We start from the raw sequence: 19566 nt of genomic DNA, 5'->3' as shown, positions 1-19566 counted from the left end.
ACACTAATTTGTTTTTTTATTTATTAAAGAAATCTCAGCCCTTAATCTTTGTTTTGCCACATGTCTTGCATCCAAAGTCTAAATAGACTAAATTGAGCTTTAGGTAAATGGAGCATACCTGAAGCCGAAAAATATATGGTCTACCTCAAATTTTAAATTGAAGTTGTGGAAATTTCCATTTTAGTGTTTTTATTATAGTTTTTTTTTATTAAGAATATCATTAAAAAAAAATGAATTGATTTCTATAATCATAGTGCACATTAAATCATAATAAAAAAAGTATTATCAAAAGAAAAGGGAATGACAATTGAACATTTAAATGTTTGAATTTTAATAAGTAAAATGGTACATAATTAGAGAGTACAATGGGTGTTCTAGCCTATATTATATACTCCTCTTAGAACTTGGTTATGACACGTGGTGTCATAGACTAAAACAAACATTCTTGTGCATTTGGCATTTAATGCTGTTATTTTAATTTTATTATTTAATCTCCATTTTTTTTACTACATAATTAACATAGTATTCGTTCTAAAATAATTTATCGGGTCAATACTTCTAGCCTCATACAAATGGAAACATATAACTATCATTAATTGAAAGAAATAATTAACGTATCAAATATACTAATTTGTCATTATTATAAAGTTGACACTCAATGATGCCAAATGAATTTGCATTCTCAAATTGGCTTTGAAATAACTACAATAACTCAAACGTTTTATTTTCTTTCCACTTTTCACATGGTGTAATAAATCAATGAAGCAAATTCTGGATTAAACAATAGTAGTGAGTTACTTCATAAAAAAAAAAAGCACTGAGTTGCTTGAATTTTTCCCTATAAATAAGGATACCTCTTTCACCATTTTGACATTCAATCAATGAATTCTAAATTCTTTTTTTTATTGAGGGAAAATTCTAAATTCTTTTAAAGTATTACGTTTTTAATGTTTTCAACAATTTTTATTGTTGTCATTTTTTTCAATGACTCCGAAACCAAAAATTGATTTTATTCTTGAAATTAATCATGTGAGAGATAATTTTAGAATTTGGTTTAACTTTCTTGAACGGAAGACGAAGCTGAACTTTTTTGTTAGTGAATATTTTGTTGGTCCTTTTCTTCCATATTTCGTTTTCTCATAACACATTTTTTTGTTTGGTGCTCATATGTTTTTACTTTTTAGGATGTGTCTACTACGAACTCCTAACACAATTTCCATTGACGCTTTGTTTTGCAATGACAATAAATAAAAGTCAGGGTCAATCTTTATCTCGAGTGGGGGTTTATCTTCCTAAGCCTGTGTTCACGCATGGACAACTCTATGTCGCTGTCTCTCAAGTAACTTCAAGAAAAGGTCTGAAGCTGCTCATCCTAGATGAAGATAATAATGTTTGCAAGGAGACCACAAATGTTGTGTATCGTGAAGTTTTTCAAAAAGTATGATCATTGGTTATGTTTTAGAATTGTTGTTGCTATAATTTATAAAACCAAAGTTGCCTATTGTTTGGAAGTCGTTTTATTTTTAATTTCTTTGTAAGGCGTACTGGTCATTATAGACATGCAATTTCTATATAAGTAGATCCTCCTGCCATTGACTATTAATTCATGCACTTTTCAGGTTTAACAATCCGCTGAACCTTTTTTTTTTACATCATTGTTACCCTAAAATACAATATTTACATTAGACCATTTGTTTTGTAAAAATTAACAACAAATAACAATCAGCGTTTCTGTAGCCCAAACTATATTTATACACACCCGTAAAAAATTAAACGTTTGCATTTACCGACTACGTGTATGCATGTGACAATGACTATTATATAAAAAAAATACATATTTTTCAGTTTTTATGATTAATAAAATACGTTTTGTCAACAAATATTATTACACAGTACGTCGGCGTATTTTTGCAAGAAAATTACATATGCTAAGTTTTACAATGAGTGCATCTTATACTACAAAAAATTAATACAAGTATAATAATCAAAATATTTTTATCGTTATATGCAATGTTTAGATATTTCAAAATATATACAAAATTAAGATTATATTGTTTTCATATCGAATTTAAATTATAACCACAATTATAACTTTAAGATAACAAAATATAAAATCTATACATATGATCAAAAAAGTTTTTTATTTTCCCGTGTTGGCACGGGTAACTATACTAGTAAAAAGTTATTCTCAACTTAGCATCAAAATACAAAAATTAACGCACAAAATCATAAGTTTCATAAATCTCTAGGTTTAAGCCATCAATAAAATGAGTTCAATTATGCTCCATTTAAGCTTTGGATGAAGACATGTGTCAAAAAAATGATGAAGGATGGAGATTTAAAATTTTAAAAAATATCATTTTACTAAAAAAAAAAAAAGCATTCCCCTCCCATCTTCCCCTATTCCTGCAATCTGATTCTTCTTCTCCTCTCCTCATTCATCTTCCCCCTCCCTTGTTAGTGATCTCTATCTTCTTTCTCCTCTCCCCTCATCATCGCAGGCAGCACTTCAGTGCCATAGGCCAACACCGATTTGACACGTGGCAAACCAATTTTTGGAAGAAAAAAAACTGTTGAAAGAGAGAGAAAGTAGAAGAAGGTAAACGCGAGGAAGAGAGAAAACAGAACAGGAAGAAGAAAAAAGGCTGTCAACCACCACCGTCATCAAAACGCCGTTCGCCGTCGTCGTCGAATCGAACACCTTTTTAGATGAAGACGTACAACGCGATTTTTAGTAAAAAGATACTTTTTAAAATTTTAAATCTCCACCCTTCATTATTTTTCTCACACATGTCTTGCATCCAAAGCCTAAATGGACTAAATGGAGCATACCCGAACCATAAAACCATCCAAAAAAGAAAGTTTCACAAATTCCTAAAGTTGTTATTAAAACTATCTAAAAAATAAACTAGTTAATTTCTTCAAAAGGTCAGCAAACTCCACCACCGCAATCCTAACCAGTGTTGTAATCACCGACGTCAAAATATGAATTTCCACCGTCGGAGTCGCAACCCTAACTGGTATATGCTCCCATGTTCATGGTTTGAGAACTTATAGAAGAAGGAAATATAGAAACGATTCATTTCAGGAACAACGTGTTACTCTAAATGTAACTATTCAGTAAATGTTCAGTCTTTGGGCTTGTAGAAAAGGAATTGGATTTTGAAAAAATAGACCCAAAAATATGGCCAATTTTTTTAGATGTAAACTCGGTAAACTCGATCAAAATGGCCAATTTTTTTAGATGTAAACTCGTAAAGCTCGGTAAACTCGATTGAATTTACACGAGTTTACCGAGTGTTAACTCGGTCAATACTCGTCAAACTTTCCAATTTTACCAAAAACCATATTTATACGATTTTGGTACTTAAAAACGTGAACTCGTCAAACTCAGAGAGTGACCATTGTTGTAGACTCTTTATTTATAGCCAAAGTCATCCCTCAATGTTTCAAAATTAGCCGATGTGGGACTAAATTTTAACCTTGCAAAGTAGTATCTTCCCTTCTTGTTGGCTTATAAAGTTCAGGGTCTTTTTTTTCCTAAAGAAAAATATGAAGGGGCAGAGCTAACAAATATGCTTATTTATTTAGGATTTAAATTAAGAAATTATTCTTTAAAAAAGTCAAATTTTTTTTGTTAATTAAATATTTTTTTATTTGTAACGTACCGATTGTTATATTTGAACGTACTGCAAACTCAAATAGCGTACCGAATTTTTGATAGATGATAAACTCAAATAGCGTACTGCAAACTCAAATAGCGTACTCAAATAGCGTACTGCAAACTCTAATAGACCAAATTTTTGATAGATGATAAACCGCGTACCGCGTATTCGTACTATGTACAGAGCAAATCGCGAACCTGATGACTATGTTACAAACATTCCGACTCTTTTCTCTCTCTGTACTTGAATAATTCGAGTGTAAGAACTTTTGATAATGATTTGTGACCTCTTTTTCTTATGAAAAACTATTATATATACATAAGAAAATTAACTAACAGACTAACAACTAGAAACTAAATCTTTTCGACGACTTTGGTTTGCCTTCCACGTGTCTGAACCTTTGGTCTTGCATCCTCGGTGAAAATTTGAATTTCTTTCAATCGAAACCCAACATCTGTCGAAATCACTAGCTGTCGAAATCTTCATGTTAACCTAGACTTATAAACTTTTGTAACTTTAAAAACCATCTTGCTTGTCAAAATATATAAGAGAACCAGGTGTTCAAGTTTCAGCAACAGATCAAAAGCTTAAATGAGGAGAATATGAAGTAGGTGATGCAATGGGGAGCTACGTTCAGACCCTCCTTCTACATGTATTTGTTCTCTTGAAGGTCATATTAATTTTGTAACAAACCAATACAGACAAAGAAAAGACCATTACTCTAATCAGCACCAGTTCAACAACTTTTAGACGAGTAACAACTCAAATGTCCTAGACAGCTTCTCCCATATCAACAATATCATTGAAACCAACAATTACAACAAAATCCTTAGGAATATAGAACACAAAATCCTGACGATACATTCAAAAATTTCACGAAGATGTCCATGAATAACCAGAAGAATACAAACATTTCAATCAAGAATAGACAACTTGTTTGATATTCAAAATGGAACCTTCACTGCTAACACCAAGGACAAACAAAGGAGAAGTTCAATACAATGGTTGTAGAGTTACAAGAATATGAAGCTTGGAGTTCTAATGGTGAAGGTTGTGATGAGGAGTAAAGTTCATAGTTATGAAAGCTGGTTGGTTTCATGTCTTGTGAGAATAAACATGAGTTTATGGTGTACCCTTAAAGAAGATCCAATTTCAAGAAAAGAAATTTGAAGGGGATAGTTTGATGCATCCAATCACAAAGGAATCAATAAAGAAAGATAAGAAGGAAGAAGGTCAGAGTATTATCACTTTAATAAAATTTCATTCCACAATACCTAAATCAACAACGGTAAGAGATTTTGGAATGGTGATTAATATCCATTTATGGTGTAAACTTTGAAAAGACAATTTTTGATCCGAGATTAAATATGAAGGAGAGTGTGAGAGTTAACTTAAAATCAGGTTTTACAGAAATCGTGCCACGATGGGATTGCAATGTGGCATGATGGGGCGCTGGCAGCGAATAACAGAAACATATTTTTCAGTGCAAATTTGTTCCAAATTTTAAGCAATACATGTTGTTTTTGAAATTTGAAATTACGACAGAGCTTATGAAGCTATTACCGGGGTGAGTCACGACCAGGTCGCTTTCTTTAAGACGTTTCGCGGCACTACCTGAGTTGTGCAAGGTAGACTAGCAACCGCGCCGTCTCCAGGATAAAACAGCCCAGATTCTAACTGTAAGATTAAAGGCTGCACTGCCAGAAATCTCTCGAGAATAACACCTCAGTATGGTTTCGAAAAGTTTCGAAAAACCACTCTAATATGGCACGTAGACCACTCGAGAAACCAAAGAGGGAGGAAAGAAAAAAACGGTTCGTCAACACAAACCGAGGGAGATGAGAAGGGGAGAAAACCAGAGAAGAGGATTCGATTCTTGGTTTTGGAGTGAAGAATCCCATTCCCGAGCTCTCTATTTATAGAGAGGTTTCGACCTCGTTTTCTTCGTCGACCCGGCACCCACGACCCAAGCTTGCGCGTGTGAAAAACGTGTGAGACTTGGTCCTCCGCGTGCGGGAATCTCGGAGAGCAAATAAAAAATTATTTTTTTATTTTTTGAGCACCAAAAAATATATTTCTATAAGGCCCAGCCCGAGCCCGGCCCGGTGGGTCGGCGTCGTCGCGCACGCGTGTGGCTTATATAATTTTTGGCTAGCGCTCACTCCGTTCATAGTTATGAAAGCTGGTTGGTTTCATGTCTTGTGAGAATAAACATGAGTTTATGGTGTACCCTTAAAGAAGATCCAATTTCAAGAAAAGAAATTTGAAGGGGATAGTTTGATGCATCCAATCACAAAGGAATCAATAAAGAAAGATAAGAAGGAAGAAGGTCAGAGTATTATCACTTTAATAAAATTTCATTCCACAATACCTAAATCAACAATAGTAAGAGATTTTGGAATGGTGATTAATATCCATTTATGGTGTAAACTTTGAAAAGACAATTTTTGATCCGAGATTAAATATGAAGGAGAGTGTGAGAGTTAACTTAAAATCAGGTTTTACAGAAATCGTGCCACGATGGGATTGCAATGTGGTATGATGGGGCGCTGGCAGCGAATAACAGAAACATATTTTTCAGTGCAAATTTGTTCCAAATTTTAAGCAATACATGTTGTTTTTGTAATTTGAAATTACGACAGAGCTTATGAAGCTATTACCGGGGTGAGTCACGACCAGGTCGCTTTCTTTAAGACGTTTCGCGGCACTACCTGAGTTGTGCAAGGTAGACTAGTAACCGCGCCGTCTCCAGGATAAAACAGCCCAGATTCTAACTGTAAGATTAAAGGCTGCACTGCCAGAAATCTCTCGAGAATAACACCTCAGTATGGTTTCGAAAAGTTTCGAAAAACCACTCTAATATGGCACGTAGACCACTCGAGAAACCAAAGAGGGAGGAAAGAAAAAAACGGTTCGTCAACACAAACCGAGGGAGATGAGAAGGGGAGAAAACCAGAGAAGAGGATTCGATTCTTGGTTTTGGAGTGAAGAATCCCATTCCCGAGCTCTCTATTTATAGAGAGGTTTCGACCTCGTTTTCTTCGTCGACCCGGTTCGCGACCCGGCACCCACGACCCAAGCTTGCGCGTGTGAAAAACGTGTGAGACTTGGTCCTCCGCGTGCGGGAATCTCGGAGAGCAAATAAAAAATTATTTTTTTATTTTCTGAGCACCAAAAAATATATTTCTATAAGGCCCAGCCCGAGCCCGGCCCGGCCCGGTGGGTCGGCGTCGTCGTGCGCGCGTGTGGCTTATATAATTTTTGGCTAGCGCTCACTCCGTTCCCAAAAGTGGGTACCCCAAGGGGACACCCTTGGAAGTGATTTCCCACATATATAAACACTACTAGAGTGTGTGATCTACCCAATGTGGGACATAAAAATTTTCAATTCACACTTTACACTAGTTTCTACATCATTGTGTTTACATTCCAATGTCTCCTCATAACAACTAGTATACTCCAAGTTTTTGCCAATATACACTAGTGTTCCAACAATACATATTTTAGGTTTCGGTACACGAGTGAACTTCTGTTATTGAAAGATATTAAAAGATAAATATTACATTATTTTCTAGGTTTTCGAACTACTCTATGTCTGCTTGTACCACATCCTTTAGGTTTTGGTACACGAGTGAACTTCTGTTATTGAATTATTGGTTCTTCATCTTCTTGGTCCTCTTTTTCTTCATTGAAGAGGTAGACAGACAAAAGTCTACAATAAAGATCATCTGAGAGGGAGCCATTCTGATTCCTAATGGATGGATGATGGTGTCATCTCAGATGACGCCATGTAAAGGTGAGAAGTAAAGTATAACATTTTTTATATTCATTTTCAATGGAAGGTAGATTCGAATTTTTTAAAAGTAGGTTAGTTATAAAAAAAAAAATTATTCCAAAAGCAGATTGGTGATTACTACAAGAGAGAAGATCTTGGAAATAAACTAAGTCATACTATCATCTCCAACTGTTCTTGTAATCAAATTCTTCTTGATTTGAATGTTAGAGGATTCACCTTCCCAACCAACCTAACCTCGTCCAAAAGTCTTCTAGCCAAAATGGTCACTTCTACGGTAGTAGACTTTTGGACCACACAACCAAGTAATTCACTATTTTTGCACAAGGGTAAAACCTATATTAACACGTATACCAATTCCAAACCATAAAAAAACTGCTCATCATCTGGCATATCAAATTATGCAAACCCATATTTATTAAATTCAAGACATGTATACTTCCAAAATTTACCCTAAAAACATACTCATATAGGATAAAGATCACTCATATTATATTTATTAAACTAAAATAAAACATAAACATACCAACTTGTACGTTCTAGCTACAAATAATTTATCACAACTATGAATTTGTTATTATCATAACAATATCATTACAACAATAATCAATAATCATCATTTAGAATTGGACACTTTGTTGATAAAATCCTTGACTTGCATAATCAACTGAGTAGATTCAGGAAAATCAGGAAAAACATGAAAACCATGAACCATGTTTGGATATTCAATCAACTCAGCTTTTTTTCCACATTTTTTCAACCAATCATAATACCTCTTTTGCCAATCAATCAAAGGATCAAACCCACCAACAAAAACAAGCGTATCCGGATAATCCAAACCCGACAAATCCTCCGCGTTCGGCCCACATACATTAACCGCGCCATGATCCCGGTCCGATCCCTCTGGTAAAAACACTTTCCACATCCAATCAGTCCTTGCCACTGACACAAACGGCATCCCAACTAGGCGAATCTCTGCCTCCGTCCGTTCTTCTCCTCCGAAAAACGGTTGGATCAATATTGACCCGATAACACAGATATTCTGGAGCCCCGCTTTGCATGCCCTAACCGCAACATGGTGTACCAAATTTCCACCGGCGCTATCTCCGGCTAGGAAACATTTTGACACGTCAGTATTTTCCGGTAAAACTGTTACGTTCTCGTCAAGGAATCTCAGTACTGCTTCTCCGTCTTCATATTGCGACGGATAGCGATGCTCTGGTGCAAGTCGGTAGTTGACGGAGACAATGACAGCGGAGATTTCCCGGCAGAGTCTACGACAAACCGCATCGTAGAGGTTTGAGGAAGAAGAAAGAAAAGTGAAGCCACCACCGTGGAAGAAAATGACGACGGGAAGGGAGGTAGTTTTGGTGGAACCACCATCTTCGGTGACTTCTCCGGCAACAGTTGGAGTAAAGAGACGGAACCAAAGGTTGTTTTCGGAGTTAACGGTGACGTCTTTAGTGGAAACGCCGTTAATCGGAGTGGCGTTAGGTGAGGATTTGAGATCGAAGAAGTTAAAGAGACGGCGATTGACGGTGCCGTTTGCGCGACATGAAGAGTCCGTTAAAACTGTAAGAAGTGAAATTGTAGCGCGGACCTTCCAAGGAAGAACAGGTTTGGGTTTATTTGTGGACATTGAAATTTTGGGTTTCTTGATTTAGCTAAACTTAGAAGATACGTAATAAATAAACCATGCTTTCAAAAATAATAAATAAATTATAGAAGATAAGATGATGGATATTGGATACCTTATGATTTTGGGGTAGGTAGACGTTGTGGGTTTGACTAAGTGCGTGTTGATCGTTAATTTGGCAGCAAAAAAAAAAGAAAAAGAAATGAAGATTAGGTAATTGGTGTTTATGTGGTTATATTTTGATGTTATTCACTCAGAGGAGGAAAGAAAATTCAGGGGACAACCTCATGACAGGATGACTTTAATCATTTTAGAAGGTTTATTGATGATAGTCTATTAGCTGATTTTCTTCTATGTGAGAGACGGTTTACTTGGTTAGATTTAGGCAAGTGCATCAAGTTATTTATCAAATAAGAAAGTGTAAGTAGAGTATTGTATCATGTAAATAGTAGTTTCAACTAAACAATCCGCGTTATTTATTTGGGAACAATAAAAATAAATAATGATAAAGGGTTTATAGTTTTGCAATTTAATCTGTTTGCAACAGAGCAAAGTTTATCTGTTTTGATTGAAAAATGTTAGCGATAGTTAGGATTTTTTGAATCCCCTCTATTTATTTGTTGAAATGACTTAACAATCAAGTCATATTCGGCTTTTAGTGTTTTTTTTTTTATCCAAGTGATGAGTTTATTGGGTTTTACTACCTATCAGCTGTCGAGTTGCACCTGCTGATCACACGGGTAGGTACATGTGAGGTCTTACTCTCTCAGAGGTATGAGTTCATTCTCCTCCAACTTTCAGTTGCAACCATTACACCAGAGTTCCTACAGGTTTCAGTGTCCAGGGTTGTCACTCCTAAATTCAGAGGTATTTAAAACAAGGAAAATGCTATTTTGTACGGAAGTGTTGTGCAAGAATACTCACGGGAGCGTGAAAACTTTCTACTTCCACGCGCTACACTTTCTCTGTCCAACAAAAATAAGATTAAATTAAATATAAAACCTGCAGTTTGTAACTAAAAAAAAAAACTGCAGTTCAGCCAAAAAAAGAATGGAAACCCACGATCTCCACTCCCGCGAATCAGATACTCTTTCCTGCGAATTGTTTCCTCATTCCCGCGAATCAAATACTCTGATTGGAGTTCAATCTCATTTGTTGCGAAATAGCGTCGTGGTCGTTTTCTCATTCTTACGTCTTGCCTCTGTGAATTTGATCTCATATTCATCCTCACATAACTCTGTTTCTGCTTACTATCATAGCTTCCATTGATTCATAGCCTAAAGCAGAGTATTTCAGATTTCATTTCACTTACAAGTAAGTATTTTGTGTATTTGTTGTTTTTATATATCATTAGCAGGAAATTTGTGTATTTTGTGTATTCTGTGAATTTGGTCAATTAATATAGGTTTTTTATTTTATTTTATTTGTTGTATTAGTGCAAGAAGGATTTGAGTCTTGTGATGAATTGGAAACTAATGATTGTTTAGAAGCAAATGATACTTATGAAGAAGAAACACCTTGTGATGGGATGTCATTTGGATCTGAGAAGGAAATTACTGAGTATTACAGGAATTATGCTCAGCGGGTGGGTTTTGGAACTACTAAAATAAGTTCAAAAAAAGGAGATGAAGGGAAAATGTATTTTACTTTAGCATGCAGTCGATCTAGAAAGTATGTGAGTCGCTCAAAGAATTTGTTAGAGCCAAATCCTGTAACAAAAACGCAGTGTAAGGCTAGATTGAATGCGTTTATGTATTCAGACGGAACAACTAAAATTTCAAGTGTTTTTTTTTAGCATAATCATGATCTAAGTCCAGGGAAAGCACGATATTTTAGATCTAACAAAAATATTGGGGCTCGAATGAAGAGGAGGTTAGAACTTAATGATCAAGCTGGGATTAATGTGAGTAGAAATTTTCGATCCTTGGTCGGTGAAGCAAATGGGTATGAGAATCTCACATTTGGAGAAAAAGACTGTAGAAACCACATAGACAAAGTAAGACGATTACGACTTGGGACAGGAGATGCTGAAGCAATACAAAAATACTTTGTTAGGATGCAAAAGCAAAATAGTCAATTTTATTATGTAATGGACGTCGATGATGAAAGTCGGTTACGAAATGTGTTTTGGGCAGATGCAAGATGTAGGGCCGCATATGAATATTTTGGCGAAGTCATATCTTTCGACACCACTTACTTAACAAATAAATATGACATGCCTTTTGCTCCTTTTGTTGGAGTAAACCATCATGGTCAGTCGATGTTGCTGGGTTGTGCTCTGTTATCAAATGAGAATACTGAAACTTTTACTTGGTTGTTTAAGACTTGGTTAGAATGTATGCATGAACGTTCTCCAAATGCCATAATCACTGATCAAGACGGAGCAATGAAAAAGGCAATTGAGGTTGTCTTTCCGAAGGCTCGTCATCGGTGGTGCTTATGGCATTTAATGAAAAAGATTCCAGAAAAGTTTGGTAGACACTCTGACTACGAGTCTATCAAAACACTTTTGCATGATATTGTATACGATTCTTTTAGCAAAAGTGATTTTATGATGAAGTGGGAAAATATGATTGAGTGTTACAAGCTACATGACAATGAATGGTTGAAAGGGATATTTGTTGAACGGCATCGTTGGGTTCCTGCATATGTAAGGGACACATTTTGGGCTGGAATGTCAACTACACAACGAAGTGAAAGTATGAACTCATTTTTTGATGGATATGTGACCTCAAAGACAACACTAAAGCAATTTGTTGAGCAGTATGATAATGCATTGAAAGATAAAATTGAAAAGGAAAACATTGCCGACTTTCGTTCGTTTAATACGGTTATTGCTTGTATTAGTCACTTTGGCTTTGAATTCCAATTCCAAAAAGCCTTTACCAATGCAAAGTTTCAGGAATTCCAATTGGAAATAGCTTCTATGATGTACTGTCATGCATGTTTCAACAGATTGGAGGGTTTGGATTCAATATTTTCTGTTACAGAAAGTAAGAAATTATATGACAAGATGAAAGATATTGTGTTCATGGTGCTCTTCAATGAAAAAGACTTCATGTTAAAATGCACCTGCCACTTGTTTGAATTTAAAGGCATTTTATGTAGGCACATCCTTTGTGTGCTTAAGCTCATAGGGAAAACAGATTTCGTGCCATCTAATTATATTTTGGCACGGTGGAGGAAAGATATAAAGCGGAGGTATACACTTATTAAATGTGGTTTTGATAATTTGGCTGGAAAAACTGAATTGCAACGTGTTGATAAAGCTTGTGACGCCTTTTATGAATTTGCTTCAACAAGGATAAATAGTGAAGATGATTTAGTGAAAGTGATGAACTGGATTCAAAACATGAAAATTGAGTTACCATGTAATGAAACATCTCCTAGAATTATAGAAGAAGATTGTTCAGTTCAAAGCCAAGCTACCATTCTTGATCCTAAACTGGCTCGAAGTAAAGGGCGTCCTCCTTCGAAAAGGAAGACATCTAAATTTGATCAGATTGTGAAGAAGAAGCTTGCACAAAAGAAAACTAAAAAGAACAACCAAAATAGTAAAAAAACTCAAGGTCCTGAAGAGGTGAGTATGAAATTTATAGTATTTATTTATTGATATTATAGATATAATAGTTGACAAGTCTAATTTAGGATTTTTTTTTTATGGCAGGGCCCATGCATATCTAGAGGTCAAGAAATTGAATATGAAGTGTGTTACAGATCTCAACTTGGTGATGGAATTGGCACACAAGAGAGCATTCAAGTAAACAAAGAATATTCTAGTCGAGTAAATCAGGTGCAGATATAAGATTCGTTGCTCTATCTATTTCTATTTGATAATTCATATTCTAGATGATTCCATACTTTTATTTTAAAATGCACCTGATATTACATTGCATACTAAGCATCCATGTTTTCTATGTAAATATTTTAGCAGGAGCAGAACAATGTATGGAGTGGTGAAAATGGTAGTGTAAATACTGTAGCTCCCTTCAATCCAAATCAAGAACATCTTGGTGAAGAAAACAAGGTGCAAATATAGATTTTGGTGTTGTTTTATTTTTATTTAAAAATTAATATCATTTTGGTGTTGTTCAGATCTGTTACAGATATTTGTTTGAAGTTTTCTTATTGTATGTAAATGCAATCTATTGGTTTTTTATTGTGTGGGAATACAATCAGATTTTAATACAAAAAAGACCAATCCCTTTGTCTCTTTTTGAAGGAACGACACCATATGAAGGATCAACACAATCATCACAGAGACATAAGTTGAATGATCCAGCCATCAAAAGCCAAGATTAAGACACTGTTGTTACGAGTTTTTTTTTGTTTTCTGCAGTCATGGTATGAGGGTCTGCATGATTTGCAGTTTGGGTGATGATTGGCTTTTTGTTGTTATGCTGTATAGCCACATGCCTTTTGTTTTCCCTGTTTCGGCCTTTGGTGCCTCCCAGTGTTTGTTTTCATCAGTGCGTGGAGACTTGTTTGTTTGGATTTGTTTGTAAACTCTAGCCTTTTGCACTCCTTGTGCTAGGTTTTATTGAATGAATTAATCAGTTATAAAAAATGACACCGCTCTTTCAACTTTTTAGCTTTATTTTGTGATCAAACTGTAATATTTTTATTTGGAAGGAATATCATGTTATTGATGCCGAAAGAAATACTACTAAAGAATATTAAAACTTGAAGTACACAAATTGATGTTCCTGCACTTTTCATTCATTGACATGCATAACATAGACATGAGTAATATTACATTACATGGATAGTCTTAACACAGACTTCCTAAAAGCCAAATGCTCATTATTATTTTCTCTCTTTTTCCTGAAAGTCAAATGTTTGTCCTTGGATACTACTTGTGTTAGTTTCTACAATCACATGAGATACAATAGCAGGATTAGTCTGTAACTGTTTCTGTTCATCAATCCAATTTAAGCACCATCACAGTCATGGTGCTAACGATCAGACCTCAACATGTGTGTCCGCCTTCAAAGCATCCCACATCAATATTAACCTTCAAAACACCCAAAGCCGTCTACAGGCTGCATTGAACACTTCAGCAAAGGAAGAAGCATAATGCACTATACTAACAGCCTCTAAATCCTAAGCCACCTTTGTTTTTACCTCTTCCCAATCTGTCCCAGCTCGTCCAATAATACATATATGTAATTACAAGCCTTCACACAGTAACAATATTTCAGTTTGATATGGCCAACAGTGCTTGCACGCTTTCATTCAGTGCCAGAAGCCAACCATGATCAATATCCTGTAACCAAAAACATATTTAGAGCAGAACAAAACATATTTTACTAAGTTGGTATACTTCTAATTATTGTGATAATTAATCACTTTCTTTCTTACTAAGTTGCACTCCTTGGTTACGACTCCAGATGCTCCAATTGCATGATTGATCATGGTAATTACAGTCTACATGGTCATAGAAACAAGATGGTCAAAAGCATTAGTCAATCTCTTTTTTTTTCTTTTCTTTCTGTTTGATATTCTAACAACTTCGTTATATAACAGAGGCATTACAAGAGACAATAACATCATTCAAAGGAAGGGGATATCCAAACCAAGATTTGTTCCCTACTTGCATATCATAACCTACAAGTCTATGCGCTAAAACATTCAAATCTCTACCAATAAAGTTAACAGATACCTTACTAAAGGCATTCATAAGAGTTTTACAATCTGCCCTAATGCATTCCACTAAAACCAACACATCTGACTGCACAATGATTTCTTTTCTTTAATTCTTTGATCCTTCGTGTGCTGCATACACCAGCGGATGCCAAGAGCTTCAGCAATTGTAGGTTCAGCTGTCATTTGTTCCTTTTTGCAAGCTGAGAATGTAGTTACACCTGTATAGTCATTGAACACGCAGCCAGATGCAGTATAGCCATCCGAGAAACAACCTGCATCAACAGAAATCACATGAGCATGAGAAGTTTGAATTAACTCCTGTCGTGCGCCCTGCTTCCAACTCTTCGTCTTCTTTGAGACATCTTCATTAATTTCCACAACAAAATCCCTTGCTGCATTGGCTATCTCGGGGGGGGGGGGGGGGGGGGGGGGGGGGGGGGGGGGGGGGGGGGGGGGGAAGGGATTGAAAATAATTTGATTTTTACAACATGTTAAAATTGTACTGCATATTATAGTTAGACTATAACATTTTAAAACTGAAAACAGTTTGAAAAGTAATAGAAAGGAAGAACTTCTTAAGCATACTGTACTCCAAAAGTGGTGAAGAACTTCTTAATCACTATCCCCTGAATGACGATAAGAGCCTTGACTTTCTTGAGATCCCTAAGTATCAAGCACAACTTAATATTCCGCTGAAGCAGTGATGCTACAACTAGCTGCCCTGAATATTAAGTCAAGTCAATTAATTTACAAACTCCCCGAATCAAAACTATTGGCATGGATTAATATGCACTTCTACATTTTACGGTTGTTTTCTGAATGCGTAAAATAACATTGCAAAGGAATTCCTTATTCCACAATTACATATTAGCAACAACAAGGTTGTTAATACTATTCATCAACAATATAGGTTGACTCTATGTCACATAAGCTAGTATAACTCACATGTCCTTGGATCGTAACTAGACTCTGATACCATATGAAAGTAAACAATGCGAGAAAATGAGCGAAACATTTGTCATTGATCTCAACGGAATTATTGAATATTGAGTCAAACATGTCTTATTTACAAGATCAAAAAGTTGAACCAAAACAAACAAACCGTAACAGAAATCTAACCAACTGTGACAGATTGCTAGCCAGTAACTACTAACTGTATAACTGATCTACTTTTATTTTTTTTTTTTTTTTGATATAGCAGATCTAACATAGAGTCAACTTAATAAACAACACCCATAAGTCAGCAACTACTCTATGAATTGGCCGCGATCGTAAATGCATCTAGAGTGACTAATCATTATATTTTTTCTATTTAGTTAAACAATATGTAAATATTTATGAAACATTAAGAACTTGTTTGGATTTACCTTCAACATTTTTGAGACTGTTTTGGAGAACTTATGAAAATAGCTCATGTTCATAAGATGTTTTCAACTTTTTTTTATAAGCTCTTGAAGATAACTTCTGAAAACAACTTATTACTCATACGAAGACAGCTTATTCATAAGGACTTATCACGACAAACACTTATAATTTAAGCTGCAAATTAATTTGTTTATCCAAACAGGGCGGGCCTAAAGCAAATTCAAAATCAAACTAATTACAAAAGAAACAGAAGGAAGAAGAATAAATGAATGGTTACCAACACCGCCTGAACCACCAAGAACAAGGACAATTTGATGATGAGGGAGTATTTTGGTTATTATCAACAAGAGGTTTATGTGAGTCAGCTGAAACAGCTTTTGCGTAAAAGCGCTTATAACCGGAAGTCCGTTTAGAAGGGTAGTTATTAGGTAGTTGGTCAAACCAATGAATTAACATTTATGCTAACATAAATCTACACATACCAGTGGATTTACCATCAATAATTACATCTCCCATATCAAACTGTAAAGAAAGAAAACAGAGAAGATGGTAAGAAGGAGAAGATGACTTACCCCGAAGAAAAGAGAACTCGAATATGAAGCTATAGTTCCGTCGCGGTGGCCAGAGATGATGGAGTAGATGTGCTTTTCATTTCCAAACGGCTGCGGAAGGAAGAGAAACGGTGGCTGGAAAATAAGCTGCGGAGGAAAGAGAAACTGAAGTGCTATGACTGATTTTATCATTTTTTATTTTAAAAAACTACAGACACTGTAGCGCGTGGAAAATAAGATTTTAAACGCGCCCGTGAAATTTCGTATGCGACCGTCCGTACTAAATAGCAGTACTGTTAAAACAATGACGGATAATAGGGTTCCTAAATTCAAAATATCTTAAAAGGTTCACTTGCCTATTGAATCTTAGAAGGGCATTAGCACACTCTCCATCTCGATAGTTCTATAAACGGGTAACCCTATCTCGTCTTCTTTACCAAACCTCTAACCCTTGATCATAAACCAACTTTATCATTACAGTGTTTGTAAGTAAACCCCCCCCCCCCCCCCCCCCCCCCCCTCCCCAAGAGACACTGTCATCTTCATCTTCCACCGCATCACTTCGACAGTTGAGCTATGTTGACTTTGGATCACTTCCAAAATATTTCAACATAGTAATTTGTAAAATAGTCAAACATGATGATGTGAGAGGTCAAAAGCATTTTTTTTTTTTTTTTAACTAACATACTTTTGAAGAAAAACATCCAATCTACCCCACATTGAAAATGAATATCCAAAATGTCTACTTTTCTTTTCACCCTCACAAGAAACCATTTGAGATGGTACCATCATCCTTTCGGATGGCGCCATTCTACTACCTTTTTTGCTTCTTTTATTTTTAATTTTTTTGGATGATTAATTTATATTTCCTTCGTCATGGCTCCATATTATCATCTCCAACTGTTCTTGTAATCAAATTCTTCTTGATTTGAATGTTAGAGGATTCATATTCCCAACCAACCTCGTCCAAAAATCTTCTAGCCAAAATCGTCATCATCTACCTCTACCCCACAACCAAGTTATTAACTATTGTGCACAAGTTGGGTAGTAGCAACACCTATTTTAAATTTCTAACACGTATTCCAATTCATAAGCAAATTAATCATCCTTTGGCATATCAAATTATGCAATTAAATTCAAGACAATGTATAATTCCAAAGTTTACCCTAACAACATACTCATAGGTACGAAGATCACTCATATTATATTTATTAAACTAAAATAAAAACATCATAACAGTATCATTACAACAATAATCAATAGTCATCATTTAGAATTGGACACTTTGTTGATAAAATCCTTGACTTGCATAATCAACTGAGTAGATTCAGGAAAATCAGGAAAAACATGAAAACCATGAACCATGTTTGGATATTCAATCAACTCAGCTTTTTTCCCACATTTTTTCAACCAATCATAATACCTCTTTTGCCAATCAATCAAAGGATCAAACCCACCAACAAAAACAAGCGTATCCGGATAATCCAAACCCGACAAATCCTCCGCGTTCGGGCCGCATACATTAACCGCACCATGATCCCGGTCCGATCCCTCTGGTAAAAATACTTTCCAGATCCAGTCGGTCTTTGCCACCGACACAAATGGCATCCCAACTAGGTTAATCTCCGCCTCCGTCCGTTCTTCTCCACCGAAGAATGGTTGGATCAATATTAACCCGATAACCCGGATGTTCTGGAGCCCCGTTTTGCATGCCCTAACCACAACATCGTGTGCCAAATTTCCACCGGCACTATCTCCTGCTAGGAAACATTTTGACAGGTCAGCATTTGCCGGTAAAACGGTTACGTTCTCGTCAAGGAATCTCAGTACTGCTTCTCCGTCTTCATATTGTGACGGATACCGATGCTCTGGTGTAAGTCGGTAGTTGACGGAGACAATGACAGCGGAGATTTCCCGGCAGAGTCTACGGCAAACAGCGTCGTAGAGGTTCGAGGAAGGAGAAAGAAAAGTGTAGCCACCGCCGTGGAAGAAAATGACGACAGGAAGGGAGGTTGCTTTGGTGGCACCACCATCTCCGGTGACTTCTCCGGCAACAGTGGGGGTAAAGAGACGAAACCAAACGTTATTTTCGGCGTTAACGGTAACGTCTTTGGTGGAAACGCCGTTAACAGGAGTGGCGTTAGGTGAGGATTTGAGATCGAAGAAGTTAAAGAGACGGCGGTTGACGGTACCGTTAGCTCGACATGAAGCGTCCGTTAAAACTGTAAGAAGTGAAATTGTAGCGCGGACCTTCCAAGGAAGAAGAGGTTTGGGTTGGTTTTTAGACATTGAAATTTTGGGTTTTTTGATTTAGCTAAAATTAGAAGATACATAGTAATAAATAAACCATCCTTTCAAAGAATAATAAATAAGCCATAGAAGATAGGATGATAAACCACCCTTTCAACGAATAATAAATAAGCCATAGAAGATAAGATGATGGGTTTTGTCAAAGAAAGTAGATAGATAATGTGATGGGTATTTATTCTTGAGAAAAGCTAACTTATGCTATTAAGATACAAGTTAATGAATTAAATATGGTGAGGTGTACGTTACCCTCTTTTGTTTAGAGGGTAATTATTCTCTCATAATATCAACTAATCAAAATGTAATATACATAAGTAACATTAAATGTCAAATAGATTAGAGAAGGGTACCAACTTAGTTGGACACCATTCTTTTTTACTTCCTCCGACCCAAATTGTATGACGTTTTGGCCATTTCACACGTATTAAGAAATGTAATTAATATTGTGTGGGGAAGAGAAATTATGAGTTGTTTTACAAAATTATCCCTAATAAATGGTATGGAAAAGATAAATGAAATAATTGAAAGAAGAGAGAGTAATTAATAGTTAAGGATATAATAGGAAAAGTAACATTAATATTTCATTGGTATTGTAAAGCGACA

At 35.8% G+C, this 19566-nt stretch overlaps 3 protein-coding genes and 1 long non-coding RNA gene across 5 annotated transcripts; 1 reads left to right on the top strand and 3 right to left on the bottom strand.

Annotated features, from left to right (window-relative positions):
• Positions 1-7857: 7857 nt before the first annotated feature.
• LOC11420167 (probable carboxylesterase 18) lies at positions 7858-9243 on the bottom strand. The gene has a single exon (XM_003619690.3). The coding sequence runs from the start codon at positions 9095-9097 to the stop codon at positions 8075-8077; it is 1023 nt and encodes a 340-aa protein (XP_003619738.1). The 5' UTR covers positions 9098-9243; the 3' UTR covers positions 7858-8074.
• A 189-nt stretch (positions 9244-9432) lies between these two features.
• Positions 9433-13661, top strand: LOC112422646 (protein FAR-RED IMPAIRED RESPONSE 1). Of its 2 annotated transcripts, none has more exons than XM_024785944.2 (5): positions 9433-10408; positions 10531-12674; positions 12762-12887; positions 13029-13121; positions 13317-13661. In XM_024785944.2, exons 2-5 carry the CDS (start codon positions 10956-10958, stop codon positions 13365-13367), a joined length of 1989 nt encoding a protein of 662 aa, XP_024641712.1. In that variant the 5' UTR covers positions 9433-10408; positions 10531-10955; the 3' UTR covers positions 13368-13661. The 2 variants fall into 2 exon arrangements, with proteins under 2 accessions (XP_024641712.1, XP_024641711.1); XM_024785943.2 differs by having other exon boundaries at positions 13026-13121.
• A 403-nt stretch (positions 13662-14064) lies between these two features.
• LOC112422647 (uncharacterized) lies at positions 14065-15150 on the bottom strand. The gene is made up of 3 exons (XR_003013142.2): positions 14757-15150; positions 14456-14521; positions 14065-14360 (listed from the first exon to the last, which is right to left on the bottom strand). It is a non-coding gene; the product is annotated as an uncharacterized lncRNA (long non-coding RNA).
• A 2687-nt stretch (positions 15151-17837) lies between these two features.
• LOC11408959 (probable carboxylesterase 18) lies at positions 17838-19020 on the bottom strand. The gene has a single exon (XM_003619688.4). It carries the CDS (start codon positions 18943-18945, stop codon positions 17923-17925), a length of 1023 nt encoding a protein of 340 aa, XP_003619736.1. The 5' UTR covers positions 18946-19020; the 3' UTR covers positions 17838-17922.
• Positions 19021-19566: the final 546 nt, after the last annotated feature.

Source organism: Medicago truncatula, chromosome 6 (genome assembly GCF_003473485.1).
Source record: "Medicago truncatula cultivar Jemalong A17 chromosome 6, MtrunA17r5.0-ANR, whole genome shotgun sequence".
Lineage (NCBI taxonomy): Eukaryota > Viridiplantae > Streptophyta > Magnoliopsida > Fabales > Fabaceae > Medicago > Medicago truncatula.
The sequence above is the reverse complement of the archived record's forward strand: the minus strand, read 5'-3'. Positions and strand labels throughout refer to the sequence as shown.

Excerpts from the sequence above, each read along its gene's own strand:
- LOC11420167 (XM_003619690.3), bottom strand. The coding sequence starts at position 9,097 with ATGTCCACAAATAAACCCAAACCTGTTCTTCCTTGGAAGGTCCGCGCT.
- LOC112422646 (XM_024785943.2), top strand. The coding sequence starts at position 10,956 with ATGAAGAGGAGGTTAGAACTTAATGATCAAGCTGGGATTAATGTGAGT. Across the intron at positions 12,675-12,761 it reads AAACTCAAGGTCCTGAAGAG|GGCCCATGCATATCTAGAGG; the intron begins GTGAGTATGAAA and ends TTTTTATGGCAG. Across the intron at positions 12,888-13,025 it reads ATTCTAGTCGAGTAAATCAG|CAGGAGCAGAACAATGTATG; the intron begins GTGCAGATATAA and ends TAAATATTTTAG.
- LOC11408959 (XM_003619688.4), bottom strand. The coding sequence starts at position 18,945 with ATGTCTAAAAACCAACCCAAACCTCTTCTTCCTTGGAAGGTCCGCGCT.